This window comes from Idiotropiscis lumnitzeri, chromosome 10 (genome assembly GCF_059441095.1).
Source record: "Idiotropiscis lumnitzeri isolate Australia: NSW breed Sydney's pygmy pipehorse chromosome 10, RoL_Ilum_1.0, whole genome shotgun sequence".
In the NCBI taxonomy this organism is placed as follows: Eukaryota; Metazoa; Chordata; class Actinopteri; order Syngnathiformes; family Syngnathidae; genus Idiotropiscis; species Idiotropiscis lumnitzeri.
The window spans coordinates 15,614,093-15,641,562 of record NC_142400.1 but is presented as its reverse complement, the minus strand read 5'-3'; the positions used below and the strand labels follow the sequence as shown (position 1 = coordinate 15,641,562).

At 39.6% G+C, this 27,470-nt stretch overlaps 1 protein-coding gene across 1 annotated transcript in view; it reads left to right on the top strand.

The window, feature by feature from the left end:
- Positions 1–27,470, top strand: part of LOC148329492 (low-density lipoprotein receptor class A domain-containing protein 4-like) — a 146,369-nt gene that overhangs the window by 28,559 nt on the left and 90,340 nt on the right. The window contains exon 2 of the mRNA XM_088307365.1: positions 16,381–17,111. Coding sequence (XP_088163491.1) covers positions 17,072–17,111 — 40 coding nt within the window. The 5' untranslated portion in view covers positions 16,381–17,071. The remainder of the gene's footprint in view (positions 1–16,380; positions 17,112–27,470) is intronic.

Genomic DNA, 27,470 nt, shown 5'->3' with positions numbered 1-27,470 from the left:
ATATTATTAATAATTGCATTGGTGTGGTGGGTGCAGGGCCCAAATTGTTTTGTTTCCTTCTTGCTATTGGGGGGGGGTAACAGAAAATAATTGAGAAGCACTGCATTAGGGTGACCATATTTTGATTTTCAAAAAAGAGGACACTCGGCCCAGCCTTGAGTTACTGTTATGCAAATATCCTGTCCATTACAACTTGAATAATTTGAAGGTAGGGCTGCATGGTATTGCAAAAACATGTATTATGAGATTTGGGTGTTGAATATTGCAATATTGATAATATTGCGATATTTAACATGAACCTAAAGAAATGTCATCAATATTATCTAATGAAAGACCGTGGCCAGCCGTGCATTTCACTCGAAGGCCTTCAGTGAAGTCCTACTTAGTCCAACTTGAATAAAACCCCCTCCTAATACTGTCATTCATGACAGCACGGCTGGAGAAAAAAATAAACAGAGACGCACATACTTCCACACTACTGAGAGTTGGACCACCTCGGATCACGAGAGAGTTTCTCTTGAAAGTTCAGTTTTGAAAATGGATCGAACCAGGATCGAACCCACGACCGCTGTGGTCTCTCACTGTGAGGCCATTGTGCTAACCAGTCGGGCCAAAATACATTTAATGAACTTTTATCATAAATACGATCATGATTTCATGATTCTGTTAGACTAGCAGATAAGCCCTTTAAGGCCTTCTCCGCCCATCACTGATGGAAGAAATCCATTTTTCATGTCGGAAAATATGAATGTCTTCCTATTTAATTAAATTCTTTAGTATCAGTAATGGCCCTAGATGCTATTGCAATGTACATTTAAGGTTACATCTAATTGATCAATGTTCGATTAAAGCATACCATTCCATATAAGCTTTGAGATCTCCGACCGGCACCTTAATTATACATTGAAACATGTACGTGTGAGCGTTTCACACTGTTACTTTTATGGTGCGTTGTCACTTTCCTCAACTCGGAACCATAGACAGGGGTGAAGCGACTGATAGTTGTGATTGGCTTGTTATACCGGAAAACGTAACGGACCGCTTGGTCAGGTGACTTCACAACCACAGCGGGCATTCGTATTGGTTGCATATTCAACTGTGGCTTCATTCCATCCCATTTCAGCAGGAAGCATTTGGTACTCAATTGGTCCCATGACAGGGTGTAAAAAAGTTCAGATGTCCAGGTAAAAGAGGATGTTTGGTCACCCTAAATTACATCCTCAGGACTTTTTGTTGTCCCAGTTTGTTCAGTGCTCTAATTTTTCAGAGAAAACATTACAGCTTCTCATAGTGATTGTATTGCCTTAAATTATGTGAATTTGTCGTGCAAATGGACATTATCACGTGTACCACATCTCACAACTCATCTTTTTATGGGCCTATACTGGCTGTGGTTGGTTAGGGGTTTTATGACACTCTACAGCTTTTCTCTATAGGCTCTGTGTGCATGTGGGTGTTATAAAAGTATGTTTGCTTGAGATAAAGAAGCCTTATTAATGTTTGGAACATGTCGTAAAGTTCATACAATTGATGATGAGCTATATGTTTTGTTTTGTATGGGTGTGTGCACTATGAGCAAACACATTGTCAAAACTATATAAAATACTTTTTTCCCCATCGGAAAAAAACTACATTTGACCTGTATTGAGTAAATGTATTACGGGCTTATCTTTATATGTTGTGTAAGCTCGTGACATTTTGATGTTAAGTAGTTTGAATAGACAGCTAGCTAGCTAGCTAGCTAGTCAGACAGTCACAAAGACTTAACACTTTTTGCTGCCATTTTTAATGAGCTGTATTCAAAGATCATTCAAAGGCTCAATGTATATTTTAATGGACACAAAAATCAAATTTCTGTAAATTAGCAAATCTGTGTAGATCTGTGTTAGTGAGGGCATTTTTATGAGCTGAGATAATCCATCCACTTCCCAGGTGTGGTTTATCACGTGGTAATAGGCTTCCCGAAATGAAAGCCAACCCCATGTGGATTGTGCAGTTTTATCATACAGCACAATGTCACAGATGTGAAGTTTTGAGGGAGCGTGCATTTGGCATACTGAGTGCAAAAATGTCCACCGGAGCTGTTGCCCTTGAATGAAACCATCATTTCTCCGTCATAAGCCACTTCCATAGGTGCTTCAGACAATTTAGCAGTACATCCAACTGTTATCATAACCACATACCACATCAGCCCAGTTCCCTCCGCATGCTGAATCCTCACCTCCAAGATTGTCTCAGATACGCCATCCAGAGAGCTGCTGGAACAATCCATTTGAAAAAATTTCTGCACAAACTGTCGAACACCATCTCAGTGAAGCCAATCTGCATGCTCGTCCCCCTCGAAGGGGTCTGGTCTCTGGAGTCTGAACCTAACTGCAGCTTGTTGTTGAAACTTGCTTTAGCGGGCAAATGCTGACATTTGGAGTTGAGAGTAGTGTTCTCTTCACGGATGAATCTGAGTTTTTGCTGTACAGAAAAGATGGCAGACAGCATTTATAGGGCAAGGTGTGGGTGAGCGGTTTGCTGATGTCAACTTTTTGGCTGAGTAGCCCACAGGGATGGTTGGTTTATAGTATGGGCAGACTTATGTTATTGACAACAAACACAGGTGTGTAAGACAAATTTTGGTCAAAGCAGCTGCTCAATGATTTCTTTACTAGGCAAATGTTCAGTTCTTCTTTTATCAGTGATGTCAACTTACCGTATTAGCCAGTGGCAGGCCGTGCATTTCACACATAGGCCTTCAGCGAAGTCCTACTTAGTCCGACTTTAATAAATCCCCCTCATATTACCATCATTTATGACACCACGGCTGGACAAATAATATACAGAAAGACGCTTGGACATTACTGATTGAGTGTTGGACGACCAAGCTTCTTTTGAAATGGCCTTTTTGAAAATGGCCGTGCATCTTGTATCTGCAATTTCACATGAGCTTCTAAAAAACTGCTCACACCTAAAAAAAAATAAATAAATAAAATAAAAATAAAAATGAAAAAAAAAAACGGTTTGCCATGTGCTCTTTGATATAGCTTAGTGCTTCAAATCTTGGCTCCAGACTTCCTGTGAGAAGTTCGCATGTTCTCCCCATATTCAAATGTAGTCAACTGAAAAATATGAAATGTGCAGGTGTGAATGTTATTGTAAATGGCTGTCCTTATATATGGGTGCATCCCGCTTCCTGCCCACAATCAGATGGCATAGGCTCCAGGTCATAGACGACGTGTAACACAAGCACATGGACAATTTTATTGTTTTGCTGACAAGCACATGCTGCTTGCGAGTGGTATGCTAGCTTTTGATTGCTGTACCTATTAAATATACATTTTGCATGTATTTACTCTATAATCAATTGACTCATCTTTACGTTGCGATTACAAATTGAGATGTTTGACACAGATCTTTGAAGAGTTTTCGTTTATGAAATGACCCATTGGGCTTCAACTGACCAATTTCTGTTAAACATATGCTCTGAGGCTGCCAGACCACAAATGTCATCAAGGTCAATCAAGCTCAAATGTCAATGCAGCTAAATTAGATATATTTTTATTTAAATGATTCACCAAATAATTTGTTGGCCAGCTGCTGCCCATTCTCATCACTGTTAAATTGCCAATCCAAGATAAATAAACTTGAAAAGACTGACAACGAAAAATACAAAGGTTGGTTGCTGCAATTACCCAATTTAAATGGTAATTATAATTAATTGATCATTTATGTCATTTCACACCAATTTTTAGTTTATGGTCCATTGTATATAATTTTATTTTAGGGTATTATATTTATTTAGGCTGCACACATGGTTGGCAAACGTCTGCCTCACGGTACTGAGCCTGGGTTTTCGAATCTTGCCCAGTGGGTATCTGCTGTCAATTCAACATCAATATGAGATCAAAATATTTTAATTGATGTCATATTGATGTTTGAATTAACAGCAGATGCCCACTGGGTGGCCTTCTTGTGTGGAGTTTGCATGTTCTCCCCGTTTTTGTGTGGGTTTTCTGCGGCTTTCTCCCAAATTCCAAAAACATGCATGTTAGGCTCATCGAAGACTCTAAATTGTGTGAACGCTTGTTTGCCTGTACGTGCTCTTTGAGCAGCTGGTGACCATTCCAGGTTGCATCTGACCATTTACAGTCTGTCGAGATAAGTTCCAGCTCACCCGCGACCCTAATAAATATGAGAGTTATTGAAAATGGGTGGCTGGAGGTATGGATAATTTATATCAGTTAATACTCCAAAAAGTTCAGCGCATACATATGAATGAACACTTCGACCCCGTTTAATGGGAGAAGCAGTTTTCGGGACTCTTTTGCTGTCGCAAGGGCTCACTTTAATGAGATTATGTGTTACGACTGGGACATTCTGTCTTCTTTTCATCTGTTTGCAACAAATTGCCCATCAATTCAGTGTGTGTGCGTATGCATGTGCATATGTATGTGTGTAAGTGTGTTGCATCAGTTTCATCATTCTGTTTGTGTTTAGTCTGAGGAATTCATTTCCTTCCAGACAGTTAGAGCCTTCTCGGGGGAGTGGGCCATTCTATTGGATTCCGCCGGCTGTCTGATTTGCGTTTGAACTTTAAAACAATATTTTACCCCCGACTTCTTTCCCGTTCCTATGGTGGCCCTGAAGTGCATATCACAAAAACAAATACTAACACACAACAGCAAATAAAAACACATAAACAAATAGAAATCAAACACAACAAAATTAAAAGCAAAAAAAAAAAAAAAAAAAGACAAATGTTGCATAAGTCCGTGGAAGTTGTCCCTCTCGTCCAATCAGCCGTGAGTATGACTCCCCCGCTGCCCACCTCTCACCTGCCAACCACTTTCGGAAGGAAAATGTTGCTGTGCTTCTTGTTTAGTAATATGTTTTTTGTTTCCGATTAATTTTCTTTTGTTGGTTTGTTTGTTTGTTTTTTATTTGCCGTTGTCCCATGTTTTATTTTCGTGTTGTTTGATTGGTTTGCAATGACCTTTTTTGTTTGTTTAGTTATTTGTTTTGTGATTTTTGATTTGCTGCTGTGTTTCATATTTTTCTGTTTTTAGATTTGTGTTTGCAATTACTTTTTTATTGTTTGTTTGTTTTTGTGATTTGCACATCAGGGCAACCGCACATTACCCTTCTCAGAGCAATTTTGGTGATTGCTGTGTGCTAAGAGGAGCAGGTCTAGTTATAGAAGACAAATCTCAGTTTAACATCCAAAGAAATGACTAAAATTTTATTATTTATTATTAAGTCCTGCTCTGCATAATATGTGGCATTTCCAACATACTGTTTATGTCAGGCAAGAGTTTCTGCAATGAAACAAAATTATACGCTGGGTGTCATTGTCTCCCATTCCCCCAAGATCAAACTGTCTTGTTCAAGAGAAACAAGAACAGGGCTCACACTAACACTAACGCAAAATACATTTAGCATTATGGTTATTTCATGGTTTTAATCGTTTATTTTTAATTGTTTCTCTGCCAGTTGATTGAAATATAGCTTTACATTAAACCTGTCCGTGGCATGAAAAAAAATGTATGTTTGGCCATGTAAATCTTGAACATTCCATCAGGAATCCCTTTAGAACAGGGGTGTCAAACTCATTTTCTAGACGGGCCACATTGTAGTTATGGTTTCCCTCATTGGACCGATCCGATAGAGAACAAATTGATGGAAAGCCAGTTTTGAAATCAGAAGCCAGTCAGTAATTGGTTGTTCAACAATTTTTCAATTTATTTTAAAAGGGAGAGGATTTGTAAAAAATAAACAGCAGTATCTCACATCTCAATATTGTTAAAAGTGAAGAAAATGTGCTCGAAACAGGAAGTTAACGCACATAAAAAATGAGACCGCAGGCCAAATCTGGCCCCCGGGCCTTGACTTTGACACCTGTGCTTTAGAACATTGTAACGCCTTTGATCAGCTGTCTTTTTATAGAATTGTAAGCTAATTTTGCCCATTTTTCACTTTTCTCTTTCCATTCCTCCTTTGTCCAGTGCGATGTGTCCATGTCATTGCAGCTGTTGAAACCTTCAAACTGTGTACCTCTCCATCGCAGTGATGCATAGCCAGATGAATCTCCTTCAAATATGTCAACTCAGCTGGCAGACAGCGCGAGACAGGCAGGGGGATGATAAATGACGCCTGCAGCCCATCTTTGTTTGATTTTACTGTGTGATTTTCTGCTTCATTTCACATTTTCAAACCATCTTTACTTCCGCTGGTGATTGATGTATTAGATAATTCTTCCAGAGGCAAATGATGATATGCATAAATGACATCACAAGTCAGTCGAGTTGATTGTTTACTGCAATAAAACAGCTTTAATATAATCTATCCAATTACTTGAGTCGAGTGTCAACTTGACCGAACTTGTTCTCGTGAAGAGGTTTAATACGCTATATTGTGCAAAGCAATTTGTGGATGATTGTAAATAATCCATACGTCGTGTGTGTTACAAAAAGCAAATCATTGTTAAGTTCTTGTTTTCATTTCATTCTTGTCCGTCAGTATATTTTTCAGGTCTTCTCACATTCTTCTTTTTAAAGAGAGTTTTTCACATCCAAGAACTTCTCAGACTACCACAGCTGAAATCAGGCCTTTCCCATATTTGGATCAATCAATAACCTCCTGCTATTGTCTCAGTGGTGGTCAAGGTCCAGAATGAAGATATGTCCCTGTGTTGAGAGTGAGGAGGTGCAATGCCTTACTCAAAGACAGCAAATTAGCGGAGGTGGGCATTTTACTAAAGTTTGCTGGTCCATCATTCGTCATCAGTCAGCAGCATGGGTGCCCATTCGACATTCATCAGTCCGTCATTTTTTCAAGCCAAACCAACCTGTCATGGTCACTTGGTCAGTCCGTCCAGCACGCAATGCATCATAGTCTGTCGAAAATCTGGCAGTCTGCCAATCCCATGGCCAACTCCCCCCAAAAAATAAATTAAATGTTTTTACCTTCGCCAAAATCCATCTTTTCATTATGGCCAAGAGTAATTAAAATCCAATCCAAGTATCACTCCGACTGTTGTTTAAAAATGCTTCTCGTCATCTCTCTTCCTTTGTCTTCTTCCTCTTCTCGGTTTATGGGTGGATTACAGCTCTTTGGTGAATACCGCCACCTACTGTACAGAAAACGCAAAGCGTTTCCAAATATAGTCAATGTGCCGCAATCAAACACAGTTTTGAATATAAATAATCTCACCAAGATTATACACAAAATCACAACCCTAGAGGTTTATATTAAATTAAATACACAATCATGTAATATTAGACTCAAACAAACGTCGTGGATTTCCGTTGTCACAGCAAAATGAAATTACGTCTTCTGGATCCGCCTCCGTAGCCAATCACAGCCGGCCATCACAGTCCCCGCAGGGAGTACTGACGTAATGCAATTTTTTCTTGTTCACAATAGGATTTAAAGTCAAATCGTTAACCAAGATTCAAACACAATCTGCGTGGCAAACTTAATAATCACTACTCTATCGTGCTATCAGCATCACAAATAAATAGAAAGAAGCCCGAAAATGCTTGTTAATTAATTGTTGGAAAGATGCTCTTCTGCATCCTGACTACTGTCGAGGTGCCCTTGGCAGTCTGAAAAAGGGTCTTCATTTTAGCCTTGATATTGTGAACTTACCCACAGAGTAACTTTAAAAAGTCCTTGCTTTGTGTTCCTGTCAAACAAAGCAGCTGAATCTTTACTAAGGTGTGAGACGATAGCTGCTGGGTCCACCCTTAAAAAGCCTCTGTGAACTGCATCCTGGCCACTGGCCAAGCTCGTCAACCTGAAGTACAGTACAGATGGGACTAATGAAGCAGACTAAAGTGGATCTCTCATTAATCATCAGCGGTGTTATCTTCGTCCATCTGTGTGAGAAATAGTGGCTGTCCTTAAGTGATCTACGAGCACATTACCAAAAGCTTCTGAGGTTCTTAGTGATGCACTTAAAGTCATTAATTGGAGCTGTTTTGTGAAAACTATTATTCAAGCAACTCATCGACAGGCAACTCTTCACCTAATATGTGAAACCAGTAACTGAACTAGAAACATCTTTGTTGTATAAGACCTAGAAAATACTATAGTCGTTTATAATAGAAACTTGCAGGATGGATAGTTTATTTATCATAAAATCTGCTCAACTTTGACCGGTGCCTCACTCAAGGACACCTTGACAGTAATAAAAGAATGAAAAACATTTATCGAGTAACTTTCTAAAATTGCTAAATTGCGGTGCAGTGAAATTGACTTTCAAAATGCTTAAAATGATTGGTTTTCAGATGGATTTAAAAGCATTGGGAGTAATCATGATGCAGACTAACATCTCTTCAACATCTGCAATTTCTATAGGAATTTAATCCAGAACCCAACTGGTTATTCGTATTTCCAGATGAGCTGATGCCACGCCATGAACAAGCATCTTTAGCATATCACTGTCTGCAACCTTGAAGACAATTGTGCTGCTTTGTTTCCCATGGAGGTATTATATGAATACAAATGGCGAATTAATTCACTCACACATGAAAGTTTGAGCTCCTAATAGACATAAAGGGGATTCTAAGATGCAGTATTTTTTGTTTCATCCCGCTAGTTGCCCACAATAAAATTGGGGGAAAATGTTAAGCTCACATTTTCCAGTTTTAAACCTTGAAAACATTTGACAAATATCATCAGTGTGGTTGTCTGAGTGTTCAAGCGCCATATAATGGAAACTTGCCGACACTGTTTTGTCCACGTCTGAGTTCTTTGGTAGAAAGAAACCTGGTCCTTAATTGTAACATTATTGAGTTGTTCAGTGAGGTATTTGATTTTCCTCAACTCGCTATTGTTAGCTATGAGTCCGTCAAAGAACAATCAAATAGGAGTTGCATATCCATTTTCTGTACCGCTTGTCCTCACAAGTGCCGCAGGGTGTGGTGGAGCCTATTCCAGCTATCTTGGGGCAGTAGGCGGGGTATACCTTGAACTGGTTGCCAGCCAATCGCAGTTCACACATAGATGAACAACCATGCGCGCTCACACTCATACCTAGGGGCAATTTAGAGTGTTCAATTAATCTGCCACGCATGTTTTTGGAATGTGGGAGGAAACCGGAGTACCGGGAGAAAACCCACGCAGGCACGGGGAGAACATGCAAACTCCACACAGAAAGGCCGGAGCCGGAATTGAACCCACAACCTCTCCACTATGAGGCCATCATGCTAACGACTCGTCAACGATGCCGCAGAGTTGCATATTGAAGTGATTTACTGGCAGAACCTTTGACACCGAAGGTGTCACATTCATAGTATGCTCACCTTTCCAGCTGTATGAGCCCCATGCCATTACGCTTCTCTTGCTCTCTTGGTCTCACTCTCACAGAAAAGTGCGTTATGTCTCCAAGTAGATGAGTTATACAGGTTTGTCACACTAGTTCTTCCATGTCTAGCGGAGCACTCTACAGGAACCAGAACAATGTCAGTGCCACTCCCAAATAAGTTTCGTATTGTACCTTTTGGCTATCAGCTGCTAGTCACCAGAATGTCACCCTCACACGTACCACTTTTGTACCTTGATCTGATTTGAACATTTTTGTTCCATGTAGGCACTTATAAAAGTGCAGTTACTTTGGAGTTCTTGGCTCTTCAGAGTATCTTAGTACAGATTGTACTGCAAAGGTCACAGATGAAGTCATATTGTGCCCCTGTTTCTAACAGTACCTCTGCTTTCAGACACTTCAAGAAACATCATATTAACACATTTTTCCATTTCTGCTCCAAAAATATAACGTCTGCATCAAATCAAAAGTTGCCTTTTAAATGTCAGGAACTTCCATGTCAAACAATCCATTCTGAACTTTTGGCTTTTTGTAGAAAATCTCATTTACCATGCTCAAGATCTTATATATCATCAGGTCAAAGTGTAATGATTTGTTCTTGCGTGGGATCTCAAGAGCTCTAATTTACCTTTTTTTTTTTTTGCTATTAAGATAATAAATTATAGTGGAGTCATTGATTTACAGGTGATATTTATCATAGGGATTAAATACCGCTTACGTCTTCTTTTCCTCATGTTCTCAAGGCAAGGCACGGAAATGGAGCTTTATTCAGATGAATGTCAGACAACGTGCTTCACACAAGCAAAGAAACAGCATTTACAAACACAACAGTTAAAAACATCTTAAAGCAACGTAACCAAAACACAAGTGGCTTGCCAAAATGAAAGAACGTCCAATGACAACATTTAAACACATTACCAATGAAGAAAATACACACACACCCCCACGCACACACACACACACGCACGCACGCCCAACGCACACACATTTATGTTGATATATATTCAGATGTCTTTGTTCTGGTGAGAACTCAAGGGTGCAGCATTCTGAATGAGCTGCAACTGTTTTATGCTCTTTTGCAGAAGTCCAGTAGGAAGAATTTTACAGTAATTAAGTGTGCTGGAGAAAAAAAGCACAGATAAGTTACTCCTGGCCTGCTTGGAGCTTGCAATCCTTCAATCTGGATATATTTTCCAGCTGCTCAATGGCTGTTTTAGTGATTCATTTGATATGATTGTCAAAGTCAGGTCTAAGTCTATCAGCACCCCAAGATTTAGGACTTGGTTTTCCATTTCTAAAAACAGCGACTACAGGTGTTTTCGAACAGCAATCCTGTTTTCTTTATTGCCTTAAACTAGTACCCTGTTGATTGAACTGCTGTCATTTGGGAATTTTGATAAATACATAGCTTTGTGTCATCTGCATCACCATGCCAACAGTGGCCATCTGAAGCATTTGACCCAAAAGTAACATATACAGACTAAAAAAAGGGGGTCCAAGGATTGACCCTTGTGGAACTCCACATCATGGCCTTTCAATCAGATTCAAAATGTCCAAAGGTCACAAAGTAACTTCTTTTTATCCCACTCAAGTTTTTAATATGTTCAACAGTTTATTAGGAATTGTGTCAAATGCTGCACTGAAATCCCGTAAGACTAGCAACAACACCTTTCATGCATCAATGTTCATATTCTTCTTGAGTACTTCAATTAGAACTGTTTCTGTGCTTTAATGTCGGGATCCATCCGAGTATCCATTATACGAACAGCTTCTCCTCATGAGGGTCGCGGGCTTGCTGGAGCCTATCCCAGCTGTCTTCGGGCACTAGGTGGGATACACCCTGAACTGGTTGCCAGCCGCTCGCAGTAAGCTTGGAACCCTGATTGGAATTTATCAAATAGTCCGTTTGAGTTCAAGAAATTGCAGAGTTTTTTAAATCACTCTCAAGATCAATCTTGATTAAGATGGGAAGGTTGTAGATAGGTCTATAAATTGCTAGCACGGCGATATCCAGCAGTGTCTTTACTAACGGGCTTGATGGTTACTTTCTTGGGTTTAGGAAGCTCATATTATTGAAGTGAGCACTTGATTAGTTGCTGTAACTCAGCACAGATTTCACAATAGTTTTGAAAAATTCCAAGTCTATTATCCTTTTTAGAGCCAATGTATCAAATTCCGTCATGGCAATTGAATTATTCCTGGGTCATTTGAAGTGCTGCATCATTTTTGTAATTTTGCTGGTTTGTGTCGATGTTTGACCTGATAGATTGTACATTTTCACTTAGGTAGCAAGCAAATTCATTCCATATATTTGTTGAGAGTAGTTCTGGCTTTGTTTGATTTGGGTGATTTGTGATCTTGTGAACGACAGCAAAGAGTGTGTGTAACGTTGAGGTTCTTACTAATTATAGCAGAACATTGTTGCTGTCTAGCTTTTACTAATTTTTTGTTATAATTGCAGAGACGTTAGTTTTCTGTGCAAATCAAAAAAACCTAGGAGTCTAGTTATGCTTTACTTACACCTCACTTTTATAATGATTATCCGGAAGTTTAAATTCCATTTTCAATTTCATTTCTTAAGATCTGGTCAAGGTTTAGAGGAATAATTGCCGTGTGTTTGTTTAAGTAACTGATATGAATTAAATTAATGTTTGGAGTTGCTCAACACAGCAGCCGACCGACTCATGGGGCTCATTACTCCCCCTCCCTATTTTTTTTTCTTTTTTCTTTTTTTATCATTAACAAGTTCACCTCCCTGTGGCTCCCTACCCTGGTTAATTTGTAATTCCATCCAACCTCAAAAAAGTACATGTGTTTATGGTGCATTAGATGATTAACTACAATAATAAAACGTTGTCGGTGGATGTTAAAGACGTGAGCAATAGTTTTCCATTCTGCTGCCCACATCTATAATTTATATCCGGCATTTTGTTTTTTGTGTCATTCTTTTGATTGATAAAACAGTGTGGGAGAAATGAATTTAGCACTTAATTGTTGTTGTTTTCCAACAAGGAAGAACATGCCAATAATTTGACTTTTTAAATTATTAGGTGCTGAAACCACATAGTGTTCTCATAATTCAAATAGTCCATCCATTCATCAGCTATCCTGCATATCTTGTCAAAATTCCAGAGGAAGGTCAGAAGCGTATGCCGGGCTGACACATTTACAGACAGACAACCTCTCACACATATGCGCCATTTCAGCGTTTGCACAATAACCAATCGCTACCAAAAACGGTGTCCTTTCAGCCACTTGTGCATGGTGATATTCAATTGACTGGAATGGAAAATGCAAGCTCTAAAATGTGGGACTAAAAGCAGAAGATTATGGGGAAAAAAAATACACTGTCACTTTTATTCCCTCGTAAACAGAGAAGAACATCTTTTCTAAATGAATGGCAATCATGAATGTGTCACATTCCTTCGAGTGGAGTAACGCGGGAACGCTGCTGCATGTTTGCCACTCAAGATTCATAGATTGATAACACAGTGATGTGTGCATCAACTGCATTCCATTCCTTTGCTATGTAGCTCATCATGTACATAGTTGTGGAGGGAAAGGCACAATCACAGGGCAAAAACAGCTGTTCACATTCACACACTCACTAAATGGAACATAATTAATACATAAATAAATAATAAAATGTCAAATATTGTATGTAACGTTTCAAAAACGCAAAGAGGAAAAACAGCGCTTACTAGAATTTGTCGAACATACTCATAATATTTGTCTGACGTGTGCCTCTAATGGATTCTGTCACACAACACGGCTCCCCGTTTACCATTCAGTCTAGTGGGCCTGACTGCCATTTTTTAAATTGGATCCCGAGGTCCACACAAGCAGCCAGGAAGCTGTGACACCACCAGAAAAAGAATGCAAGCAATTAATTTCATCTACGTCGCTGCGTGTAATAAATTTGTTATTTAATGAATACAAATGATTTGTATTGTAGTTGTTTTTCCATTTATGATTTATTATTGTCGTCATGTTGGCTCGTTCCCACGGTCAAAAAAGGACACACAATACCAAACTGTAAAAGTCAAGTGTCATGGTAACAATAACGGAACTTTTCAGTGAACCACCTCGTAATATATCATTGTGCCGCTTGAAGGGAATGTCAACCCCAAAAAAATATTTTCTATGCAGCCCCACTAGTTGAAACATTCTGATTGCTTTTGAGTGAAACAATATAAGTTAAACAGTAAAATCCACCTGTTATGGTACATCTCAAGAAACGGCCATTTTGCCTCCTGCTGTTGAATGAAAATTACATCATTGTTGCTCAGTGCTTCGGCAATGACCAATCATGGCTCAGTGTTTAGGAAACAGGTAAGCCGTGATTGATTGTTTCCTGAGCCTGAGCAACGTTTTTTTTCGGCATTATCAGGCAGCACAAAGTGACAATATTTTCGGCCCCCGACATGCAAAAAAAATAAATTAATCATATTTCACAAACACAATATTAATCAGAATACAATTTTTAGACTGGTGACGGCTGACAGAACAAATTATTATTGCAAAGTATTTTTGGGGGTTATCTTCCCCTTTAAAGATCGCATATGCACTGTATATGGAAAGTCTTAAAGCTTAAAGGATCTAGACTTTGCAAAGAGACTTAAATGTCCTCAGATGACCTGGGCACACACTCAAAAACATCTACCCTCAGGTCAAATTCCATCATCACAAGCTGGATTTGGATTGCTTGTCATGTCAGCTGGCTGCCCTCAGCTACCACGGTGCACAGCTGTACATGCACACACATGCACACACACAGAGCAGCTATGTTGCTATAGTATTTTGTTTTCAGATACCCTCTGACGTACATGAAACAGCGTCAGAATGAACTGACTTCTACAGGAAGTAAACTTGTCTGTCTGGAAATGTGGGGACAGCCGCTGGCTTGTTATAGCACCATCCCAACCGTCGTTAAATTATGGGTTGGATGGGTTGGTTGATCTAACCTAAGTGTGAAGGTGAGTTAAATATTTTAACTAATTCCCTCAATTCAATTGAATACATTGTCAGTACGAGCTCTAAGAATATTAATTGCATTAGATTACAATGTAGTCATTACATTGTCTATTAAACTCTTCAATTGCAAACATTTACCAAGATATTTGCGTGATTTGGTTATTCAAAGTATATATTATGTAATAAACAACACTAGACTCTCCAATAAAATTGCATGCAAAAGATTTAATTTCACTAATAAATAATAATAATAAAAATAATAATGGATGTATTAATTTACTTTTTTTATTTACCCAAAAGTGTCCTGAGGAATTTGGTCTATTTGAGGATGAACACCATTATTGCTCAAGAATGAAACATAATTAAAAAGTTCCATTCCATCAACTCTAAAGCACTGCACTAGAGTACAGTCTTTGACATTATTTAATTATTGATTGTTATTCTATTTACTATTACTACTATTATTTCATATACTATTTATGATAAAAAACATTGAACAAACAAAAATAGGAAAATAAATACATCATATTCACAAAGCCAAGTTTTCCAAGAAATGTTCACTTTGAATGAACTTTTAATGATGTCCATCATTTGTCCTCTCCTGCATAATCACCTGCACGTAATTATGAGTCACATTGTATTGGCTGCTCCGATCAACCAATCAGAAGACGAAAGCTTGTTGATCTTGTTATCAGCCATTGTAAAGATGCTGAGCAGTGAATCTAAAATCTGATTGGTTCACAAAAAGAAGCGGTCATCAATATGATGTGTGTGTGCGATGAGTCAACATTTGAGGTTTTGAAAGCTTTGGGCAAATTCCATGGACATGGCAACACATGGAAACTGAAATCTGATTGGGCAAAAAAATAATGAACCCACAAACGACAACAAGCTGTGAAACCAAGACACACACTATGAAATAAAGATGATAGACTGTTGAAAATGAGTCAATACAATTCATCGAAGTTGTAAATGTAGGTCAGTGCTTCTGATAGCGTTTGGGTCAGCTGAGAAAGCCTCGAAGACACCGATTGCACGCCACTGATATCTTTCCTCTTCTTGATTTCTTGGAAGCTAACTTTGCAAATGACTATGACTCTGCTTCACCAGAGTTCAGTGTGTCCCTTTGCTGTTCCGTTTGTCTGAGCACAGTCTGTCATGTGGAACTGTGTTGTGATAAGGCCTGATAAAAGCAGGAAAGCCGAGCAGAGATGTGTCAAGCTCTTCCAAACCACAGACAGGGCGTGTGTTTGTTTATCATCTGTCTGCTTTTTGCGCCGTCGTCTCTCCTTCCCGCATTCTATCATCTTGTTAGCTCTTCTTTTTGCTTTTAAACCCACACTGCATATTTCTGACTGATTTCCACCCCCATCAAATGTATCCCCTTTATAATCACCGCGAGGGGTTTTTGTGTTTTTGTTTATTACATGGTTGTTTTTACAAGGTTCTTCTTTTTATTTTATTTATTTATTTATTTTGCTCAACAACCCCTGCCACTTCAATCCTTTATTTTTAATTCTTTTTTCTTTTCTCTCCTCTTTTTTGTCACTTGTATGCTCTCAAAAGCCATACTAAATAAAATGCCGTTACCCCTGTGTCAAAATCAGTCATTCACTGATCCCCCAACCCTCCCCGAACTACTTCTTTTCTGTGGTATTTCATTTCTTTCCAGGATCCAAAAGAACAGTACTTATCACTTTTGAAATGTAAATAAAGTTTTGTTTTTTTTCTCAGCTGTAGCCTCCTCCACTAGCCGTGTTTATCAGGCCGACTTCAAAGTGCCACATGGTGCTCTATCTCTCCCCCGTTCTGTGAAATAGGGTCACGGGCGGCGCTTGGCTTTCAGAGAAACTTTTTCCTTTCATGTAAGAACCTTGTGGGTGAGGGGGACTAAAGGGGGCCATGCCAGGCAGCCACCCACCTCCCATACAATTGGAAACAAACACACTATGGCTCGTCATCTGCTCTGTATGTCAAAGGGCTGCGAGTGGGTGGTTATGGATGATGGTTATTTTGGTGGCGGCACTTTGTCTTAGCGATGTTTTCATTTCACCTGTTGTTTCACTGAGCTTTTCTCTCCGTTCTCTTTCCAGCTGTAATGGTACTGGTGAGAGCCTATGAGACTGCACCGACCGGACAAATGACAGAGGACAGAGAGAGTGAGCGAGAGCAAGCCAAATTGCAAAAATTGCAGAAGGACAAGGCCGCACGTTGATTAAGTCTGTGACTGAGGCCAAGAAGACGGAGGCAGACATTCAGGACAAGGGTCTGCTGGAAATGGATGAGATGCTTGTCTGCAGACATGCAGGTTAAGAGGTGTGCCAGAAATTCATGCTATTGGCCATGAGTGCCAGCCTGCCGCCCGGAGGATGGACTGCAGTTCAGCTACGTCATTCTCTCAAACATCTTTAACCTTCATCTACCCTCTTTGACTCAGACTCCAAACTGAAATCATTGGCTTAAACCCAAGACAAGACTTCTTCGCCACCCTCTTTAATAGTTACTTCCTGACTTCTTGACTGAGCGGTAGCATCACGCCGCAAAGGCAACTGAACCATCACGCCACTGTGGCTCAGCTTGCAGCATAAGAAGAATTGTGAGTGCGATATGCTTCCTTGCACGTGTGGAGCTGATGACGAGAGATGGCAGCGAGTCTGGCAGGAGATGCGCCTTGCTCTTGTCCGCCCTCACTTGCCCCAGTGGCATTGGGTCTGACCGGTTAAGGTGGGCCCTGTTGGCCATCGCAGCATTGGCCGCAGCTGTCAGAGTGCTGGAAGGAGCACTATGCAGCAAACTGACTCGCCAGACACAAATGCATTCAAAGGTAAACGCCGGTTATATCCATTTTAGGTCTGTGTGTGTTTAGTATGTTTGTGCATTACACTCAAAATGGCATCTCTGATATGCATAGGGGTGCATATAAAAATGTTTAGGTGTGGTCCTCACGAGAGCATCACGTTTTTTTTTCTCCCCACAATTGAGCTGCATGGCATATTAAAAAACGCCCACCTTTGACTCAATTAGCTTACGTAACACATCAAGGCCAGCGGTCCGGAGTTTTTTTTTTGGCTCCACCGAAGATAACACTCACCTACAACACGTCTGGCCACCGTCTACATCGAATATAATTGGTTGCGTCTGAGCCAATTGTGGCTGCGCATTATTTAATTTGCAGTGTTCATGAGCACTGGCACACCACTTGTGCGTACCCCTGGTTATAAACAATCTGTTGATATTTTGTTCTAAAATGAAATACACATTTTACCACATGACCGCTATTTGTTGTTTGCAGTGGTGACTTTGTTTAATAGTTTATACTTGCACTTTGGAAAACTGCAATAGCAGCAGTTTTATCAGCCTTGGGCAACATTTAAGATTAAGGGAAAATATTTTTTCCTGATAAACATAAAACTTTGACAACCTTCTTCGCAACACACATACACTGTTTATTTGATGTCTCACCACGCGTGCACACTCGTACACACGCACACCTACAAACGCACATACCTACACGCACAATTCTAATCATTAAAATATCGGAGCCGTGGAAGCGAATGTCTTACTGATGCTGTAATTCTTGGATAAGATTCTACTCTTCTGTTCTGTTGTTAATTCATGCTGCTATATTTATAATGGATAGAAATATCGGTTAAAAACAGTTTCTTCCTGGAAGCACAGCTGTATGACTGTGTCTTTATGAGTGTCATACAAATGATATCTTGACTCGTGCTGGAGTAGGCACTTGTTATCCTCAACAGTAAACTGTGTAAATTATGTTTTTATTTATTTTGAGACATGTTGGATGATAGCTCAGTGAACTGGGCTTGAAATCTCATATTGCCATCGGTATAAATGTTCTGTTGGGGGAAATAAAACCACTAAAGGTCGTCTTCATTGTTTTGTAAAATATATGTTGGGAAAGTCAAAACTGTCACCGTGTGGATGTGTTTAAATGACAAATTTGTACATGAGTCCGGTGAGCATCCTCAATCTCATTCAGCTGACCAAGCACGTCTCACCTGTTTAAGGATGTGATCATGTGACATTTGCAAGCGGAACCGTGAGCAACTGTGATGTCATTTTCAGTCAACAGCAAGAGACAAAATGGCCCCTGAGATGGATAAAAACTGGTCCATTTTGATGCTTAATTCATATTTCACAAACGCAATATTAATCAGAATGCCATATTTAGACGAGTGAACACATTATTGTAAATAACATTTTTGACTTGACCTCCTCTTCAATGGCATTTTGAGGAATATGTTTCTCACAAAACATATTTGTACACAACCAATCAAAGTATTTTTTTCATAATGTCTCCTTTGAATATTTTAACACACTAACTTACTTATAAATCTTTGTGTGCACCTTGTTGTTACTCTAAGCGCGATCAACTACTATAAATTCAGAAAAATATCACCAGTCTTTTCTTTTTTGAGGCATGTGTTGCATAATGCATTCGCCTTGCACACCTGCCCGTGCAAGTATGCGTTTGCGTGTGTGCATGTGTGTGTGTATATCTATTGGTCTGTTGTGGTCAGTTTCCACAGAGGTCCTGAGGGGTCGGGGGCAAGTCGTCACCGACAGTAAACACAAGCACTGACATTCAGATGCAGGCAGACAGCAGTGGTCAATAGCAACAAGGTTAAAACAGGGTTTGTTTACTGAGCGTAGTTCATGTCAGGTAAAATAAATTTGCACACTATGTCTAGACTTTTTATCAGTCCATCTATGTCTGCTTCAATGGATTTCTATCCATACTGATTGTCATCTTGCGACAAGTTTGCTTTGTACCCAAAAAAATGATAGCAATGTAGAGGGACCGGATAACTAAAACTGTGTGATTAAAAAAAAAAATCCTACCAATTTCATCTAGCATTTTAATCTCTGCCTGTGATAGGCGACTCACTCATCATTTTAGATATAATATGAAAGTCACGACTGTATATACACTTTAGTTTAAATGTATACTTTGTCAGTTAAAATCAATCAATGGTTTAGATATGAATCGATGAAAAGAAAAACTGAAATGTCCAAAAAGGTGTGTTTTAAAATCTGCATATGCAAAGATGTTTTTATATCAACATTTTATTTTTCTGCCCATCACATTTGTTGAAACTGTATTGTGTTATTGCATGAAAAACGTTTAGAAGACCCCGAAACCAACAGTTTTAACTGATCATCTTGTTACCCTGTTAAGTTATCCCTTCTACTACTATATAATTTTAATATTTTCCAGATGGGGCATGTGATAAACTTGCATGGCTTTCAAGGGCAACGTAAATGTTGCGATCTCGTCAGGGTACGTTCACGTTCGCAAATGCAAGATAGAGCCTTGTTTGTATTTACTACAGATTTGAGGACTACTAAGAAATTGGGAAATTACTTTTGTGGCTGCTGCCAAGTTGTTTAATGTCTATATGGCATATAGTGATTTAATATCACATTAATGAATGTGATGGTATTTAATCAGATAAAGAAAGCTGATCACTGACCCATTTAAGAAAAGTCCCAAGTCCTCTAAGACCTGCCTTGCGTATTGTGAAGAGTAAGAATGGGAAATGGCAAACTCATTTCCAGAGGTGGGCACTTTACGTCCGCGACCTAGGCATCCTTCCGTCCTTCCCCTTACGTCCTGATTCATAAAAAATAATCGCCCTCCGTCCTCGTTCATCCTCGTCCTTTTAAAGTGCTTCCCGTCCTTGCACCCCCCCCCGAAAATAAAAAAGCATCCGTGCATGAATAGAGGCTATCGCCAGAGGTTTTGTGATTTAAAAACATTATTTAAAGCTCTAGCTGGCCAATTTCCTTTTCACGTCCACTTACCGTATATTGCGGATTACAAAACACACCTGATTAAAAGCCGCAATATCTAAATTCAACCATAAAAACGGATTTGTACATAGATTAGCCGCTTCAGACGAATAGCCGCAGGTCTCCACGATATTAAATGGGCATTTTTTATTTCGTAAAATCCGGGAGATGTTTCTTATTTGAATTCTATTCCTGCGGTATCAGATAATCAGCAAGGTCTGCAGAAGCCGCATAACGAGCCTGATCATTGGAATCAAGTGTGTTGCAGCAAGGCGAGATGAAAAAAAGGCAGGCCAGCGGACCTCAGGGATCCGGATTGAGTACCCTTGCTTATTATACCTTTACCCACAAGCATGTGTGAGAAGTCTGAAATTACAAACAAAATCCTATAATTATATTTCACAAACTGTCATTTGGCTTTGAATATTTTGGTCTTTTTCTCAAAGTTTGGACTCAGACCCTGAAATTGATCCTGAATCAGTTCTCATTTGCTCATCGACTGTCAGAGTAAAAGACTTTTATTGACCATCGAGCAGGCAGCCCATTCCTCACAAATGGCATTTTGATTCATGTTTCTCGTAAATGCCTGGCTGTTATGATTTTTTACGATTCACTCATTTACAGGCTCGGCCAAAAGTAGATGTGCATGTTTGAAATTAAACAACACCACTGACAATTTATAATATAAGGGATCAATGGGTTCAGTAGACGAAGTGAGACCCTCTTTTACATTTGTACACACTCCAATAAAGTGTGCACCTCAGGAGCTATCAATACCGAGTGCATCTTGAATCATGTTGACCCTTGATTGCAATTCTGTTCAAAGATGCAGGAGCAAATGATTCACGAACATCAAGACTTTCTTCATAAAGTCATCTGTCGGATGAGTCTTGTTTCGTATGTTTTCAAATTGGGCCAGGTGAAAAGGTGTATTAAGTGGATGAAAATCCTCATTTGACTCTCACGTCGTCATCATCATGAACTGAACCAATAAAACCAGCTGCTTGTTCACAGTGTGGACTGGGCTGTCCAGTGAAAGTGTTGTCGGGATCATTTTCTTAGATTACAAGCCTTTTGATGTAACCGTCCCCGAATTTGAAACTGTGGCTTATTGTTATAATTCTAATATTTTTTGGTGATTGTTCGTTGTACGAGATAGGGCACCTCTTCATGAAGCTGTGGCAGCAAGAGACTCCCTTGATGCGACCTTCCCATCGTTAGAGATTTGATGACGTGGCAGCGTTACACTTTTTTTCCAAGATGGCGGCGCGCATAGACGCAGCGGCTAACAGCTCTCCCTCCCAGTGCTCCTTATTCTAATTCTAATTCTTTCGCCAATAATAATACCAAAACATTTTGGTGGGGCATGTGTGTGTGCGGGGTTGGTGGTTGAAAAGAATGTTTATGAGGTGAAGAAAAAAAAACTGAGTGGAAGATTGAAAGAGTAAATCTTGGACTCTTTTATTGATAAGATGCAGACCGGAAATTGTGAACTGTGTTGCTGTGGTTTGGAAAGCTTTGAGGAATATTGCAACACTGAAGGAGGAACTTTTAAACAGTTAAGAGATTAAACGTGTTTAGCAAATGTAATAAAATAGAAAATGAGTTTAGATCAACTTTTGTTATGGCAATATATTATTTGTTATACCAAGTTTGCGTGAATTTGTTTTGGTGAGATTTTTTGCATAACTGCATTTGCTGATTACGATAGCGTTCCATTTCTCTTTGTGTTTCGGCTTGACAGCATTCTTTTATCCGTCTTTCCATCCCTAACTTGCCTTTCTGTTCATACCAGTGAAAAACACACCCTTGGCGTGATGCCTCCTCCACTATTTCATTGATGATGATGATGAGAGGATGATATGATGATGATTATGTGGGTGATGTGCGGTGCCTGGTAGTCCTCCACGCATTGCGCTTTGAATCTAGGCCAGACAAATCTGGCCTGTTTTCATAAGACCAGTGTGAGTCCTTTAAGGTATTTTATGTTTATTTTTTCCCCAACAAAATTCCTCACAGCTTCTACATCTGGAACTTTCCCTCATCTGTACACATGGTCAAGAATTCATTTGGTGACCATCGGGTTTTCGCTCACTTCTCTCCCCATTGTTCTGTTCGGCCAATGGCTCATCTCCGCGATGATTACATTATTATTGCGTACCGATTAAGTCCTAAATGTTTGCTATTCAGGTCTAATTGAAGTCACTACACGCTAGAGAATATTCTCCAGTTGTAAGACCTTATATAGACACGTGAGTTTCCAGTTATGTTAACTAAATGTACTACGTTTGTACTGCAGTCAAAGTGTGCAAACATGAATAAGGATCCAAAAACCACCAAAGTCGAATATTGTATTTCACTCGACTCACTACCTTGTAACTATAGGTGTGTTTGGCATTATTTTGTGGGAAAAGCGTTTAACAATGTTTTCGGTGATTCCAAGTTAAAAAAAATAAATAAATAAATCCATCTCTGTGATGTCTTTGCAAAGATTCCGTGTTTGAACGTGGAGTCCTGGAACGAATAAAGCAAAGCGGACAATGCATGCACATACTTCTTTTTAATGTGGCTTTAAATCAGGTTCGGAAATGATGGTTAAACTATTTGGCAACAAATTGACACCAATAAGTTTTCTGTGTGTAGCAGGAAGACAAAAGATATCATGTCTGAACGTTGAAGACGCAAGGATGGAGCAAGATCACGGCACACAGTACAAGCCACTCGATTTTCACCTCTGGATTAAGTTTAAAATTTTTTTTCTTTTGTCATTTAATGTGCAACGACACGTATAATTGAAAGGGACAGTATTGACAATCAATGTTATCATGTGATCTCAAGAGAGGTCCGTAATAGGCATGAGCAATACCCGCCAATTTTAATTCAATATGATACAGATTAATTTGGGGGATTTTTTTTTAATTATTATTATTCGATAATATTTTTTCTTACAAGATAATTAGTACATAACATAACTTGATTTACCAAGTGCCTGTTGTCTTCTGCATTTAGAAAATTTGGAAAATCTTCTTGGCTGCCATGTATTGCAAAAGCGAGGAGGGTATTTCTGTCAAAACACAACATTTAGTAAGTGAAAGTCTACTGTGAAATTCACTTATCCAGCTATATAACCACTTGTGGAAAGGGGGGGAAAATGTCACTAAAGTCAATGGTGCTGATGTTCTGACTGGAAGTACATTTTGGAGTAAATCTCCCAGTTCTTCATCATTTTTGTTCCCATATTTTCAAATATCCTCCCCAGAGGTCGTCGAATACAGAGTTTTTCCAGCCAAGTCATCCTCAATCCAAGTCCCAGTTTTCTCGCTTGGATACAATCTTTCTCCCCATCACTGGTCACCTTTCTCTGCCCATCTCAGTTTATCTAAAACTGTCTATCATCTCCTCCTCCCGCTTGCAGTCCGCCTCTTGTGGTGTGGTCTTCCACCAAAGTCAATCCATATTGAGCTGTCTCCATGTGGAGCCCTTGCCCATCCATTTAGCGACTGACAGGTGGGGTTATTAGAGGAGGCGCTACCTCTGCCTGCTTGCTCTTGGGCCCGAGGCTTCAAACACATTATATTTACCCTTCTTCCTGTCAACACTGTGGTGAACTTCTCTATTTTTCATCTCTAATAAGCTTGGCATGTAGTATTGATTCTGGAAATTGATTTGGAAGATCTACTGTATGTTTGACTGAGTTGTGAGGATTCTATCAAAATTACATTCCGGGGATTTATGGCAATGCATGTAAAGTTAAAACAGCAAGGAGATTCCACTTTGTATCTTGTTGCCATCGTTGAATTTGTAATTGATAAGATGACGATGAATAAGGGAGAGACTGCAAAGAGTACCGGGAGTCGAATGAGTGAGAACAGTCCGTTACATCGAGGTATTCATGCCGGAAAGGGATGGGGACGTTGCCGGAATGGGGTCGGGGCCCGACAATTTTTATGAATAAGGTCCGAAAGTCGAGGCCGGTACGGCACCAAGATCGCCGCCACAGGGCGGGGACTGACTGGCAAAAAAGGGTCAAGTGCCCAGGTCTGCTAAACACTTATTTGTTCCCAAATACTGGATTTCTTTTGCCACTTAATCATAAAATTAAAAAAAATATCAAAAAAAGTTGTGAGCATGACCAGCAACCCAACAACATGAGTAAAATTGACCTAGCCAGATCATCAGTTTTTTTTGTCACATTTCATGGACAGGTTAGTGCCACCACTACCGGAATAGAGAACATTGCTGTTGGCATTGTTGGTTAACTGAAGAATAATTTCTCGAGTGGTCGGAAAAGTCGATAAATATTTCACCAGTGCCCACAAGTGCACATTCAAACAAAAGAATCACTTTCAAAATGAAAGCAAATCATATTGATGGTTTTATTATGACTTTACTGATTGCACAGGGCGGTCAGAGACTGGCGAAAGGATCTGGATGTGACCGATGGGCAGTTCACTCCGGTCTGTTCTAGATGGGCATCCATCTATCTATTCTCTGTATCTTCAGTAAGTTCACGAGTGTGGTGGAGCTTATCGCCTCTGATTTTGGACAAGATCCGAGCTACACGCAGAACTGGTCGCCAACCAGTCGCTGGGCACACCTGACTTTGCTTGTAATGCTGACGTTGTGAACTCTCCTTTGAATTTTTTAAAGTGAAAACAATTGTGTACCCTTTCCCAAGCAAAATAAGCTCTTCAACTATGATAGTATTTAATAATTTGTGTTTCTGTTTGAGGCATGGCATGGCGTCGCTCATAATTCCTATTGCTCAGGGCTGGGCAAAATAGTTTATGATGGGCAAAAAAAAAAAAAAAAAAAGCCTTCTGAAAATTTCGAACTATTTTCTGCTCTCTCCTTTTTTCCACGGCACAGAGTTTTCTATGCGAGCTTGCAACAGTCTTGATTTGTTGAGCTGAGCAGGAAGCCAGACTGCCTATCTCCTCTGATTCAGTTGGCGATAGCGGTTACTCAGTTTAAGATGTTATTTTGGATCTGCCTTCGTGCTGAGACGCACTGCTTGGACGGCTCCGTAAAGTGTGTGTGTGAATATGTGATGTTTTAGTACATGTGTGTAATGTAATAATATTCATGATTGGGTGGGTGTGTACTTTGAAGCTGACAATGACACTCACTCGTAAAAATTAACCTTGATTATTAGACACAGTAAGCGCACCCACAGTTAATACAGTCTGCGCAAATGTTATGAACTAGTTTGTGATGGAAGAAAGTGAATGGAAGAGGGTTAAGTCTGAAATGACAATAATGGTTCCATCAAGACGTAAATAGCTGTGGGTTTTTGGAGAGTTGGTAATTATACGTACGTTTCATCTGAAGTACTTACAAATTATGGAAAAAAATTCATTGATGTAACATCACTGTGGGCGTTTCCATGTTAACATACCTTGTTCATGGTTTGACTGATGCCCAAATGCTTGCATCTAACAAATAATTGCTCATATTCAAAAGTAAGGTCTAATCTTTGTGTAACATTCAAAACAATTGTGCAAATTAAGGAGTAAATCCTTTAAACAAGCTAGACTGAGCTAACCTCAAAACATAATAGTTAAAATAATTATCAGGTATTTTATTGTAGTTTGTAGTTCCACATTCAAATGGATTTAGTGAAATCCCCTTCGAACTTAGATGCTATTATGTGATTATTAGGTCTGTGCGATATGGACATTTCTGATTGATATTCATGTCAGAAATCTCAATAACGATATGAAAATGATATTCCGTAAAAACTAAGCAGGTTTTGTAAAGCAGAAACAAAATGGCAATAAAAATCATGTGGAAACGGCATTTTTTAAAATTTTAATTCACTGACTGTCCTCTAAATTAATAAAGTTGACGCTAAATAAAAGTTCACATTGTTCTGATACTGAATTTATTGATAAAAACAATTTTATTCTACAACAGAAGTGTTTGTTTGCTGTTTGTGTTGCATGTGGGTGTGTTAACTGTATCAATGCGTGTGTCATTTTGTCGCAATTTGTCCATGCATTTGTGGCTTGACACGTTACATAGCTTTATTGCTCACAGGGAGTGATGCTCCCGAACCCGACTTGGAACTGGCCGTCGCCAATAAATTACACTTGGGCACGCACACACCATGTAATGTGATGTGTGGACTCTCTGCAATGTGAACGGTGCAAGCCTGTTTCACGTTTTGAGGTCTCCCTGTATCACTTTTCTCTAATCCGAAAAATATATTGTCAGACAAGGAACAGAAATCAGAAATGAGCAATAATCACGAGGAAAGTGATATTTTGAAATGCGAGGCTTGCTCCCATTCATTGAATGGACCGACGAGACGTGCGCCACTTGTACTTTTTTAACTCAAGCTTTGCTGTTTCATCCGATGATACATATCATATTCAATTTAGGTTGTAGTTATCGAAGCTCAAGTTAATAAAAAACCCACTAGAGGTCACCCATCCAGGCACGTTTAACTGTGCAGTTCGACAACCCTGCAAACAACCACACTTGTAAACATATTGTGAAATTAATACCAAACTGAACATTATTGTATTTGTAAGGACCCTTTTTTTATGATACTGGTGAAATGTTTACAAGCCTAAATTAATACATGCTTGCGCACGTATACACGGCACTCACACACACACACTGTCTGGACTGCAGGAAGGAGCCACATTTTTAAGGTCTTTTGCTGTTCTCTCACAAGCTTGCACTCCTCCACTATAGATGTCATTTGCCCCGAGTCAGCACAATGCTGTCTTGTTTAATTATCCTGGTAGCACAAGCAATACAAGAGGAAAAGAGAAGGTGGGTAATAGAGAAAAAGATGGCGACAGCAGGAAAGGAAGAGAGGCCAAAATAGGATGGAATTGAGGATTTGAAGCAGGGCGGGTGGGGGATTGAGGAGAAGCAGGCTAAAAAGGAGAGCAGTGAAGCAGGAGAACAGTCATTTGGAGGGATGCCCTATGACTCATTGATGCAACTGCAACACATTTAATACCTTGGTGGCCTACAAAAGCTGACGCTTGTTTTATATCAACAACTCAGGTTGGGGTATAGAGATAGAGCAGAGTAGGCAAAATCATCCATGCATCCATTTTCTATACCGCTTATCCTTTTTGGGGTTGCAGGCTATACAGAGACAAACAAGCATTCACACTCACATTCACACACTAAAGAAAAGTTCACACACACACACACATATATATATAACTGGTTAGCACGTCTCACAGTTCAGAGGTGCAGGGTTCAATTCTGGCTTCGGCCTTCCTGTGTGGAGTATTCATGTTCTCCCCGTGTGCATGTGAGTTTTCTCCAGGTTCTTTAAATTGACCCTTGGTGTGAGCGTGAGCGCTAGTGGTTTTTCATCTTTGTGTGCCCTGCGATTGGCTGG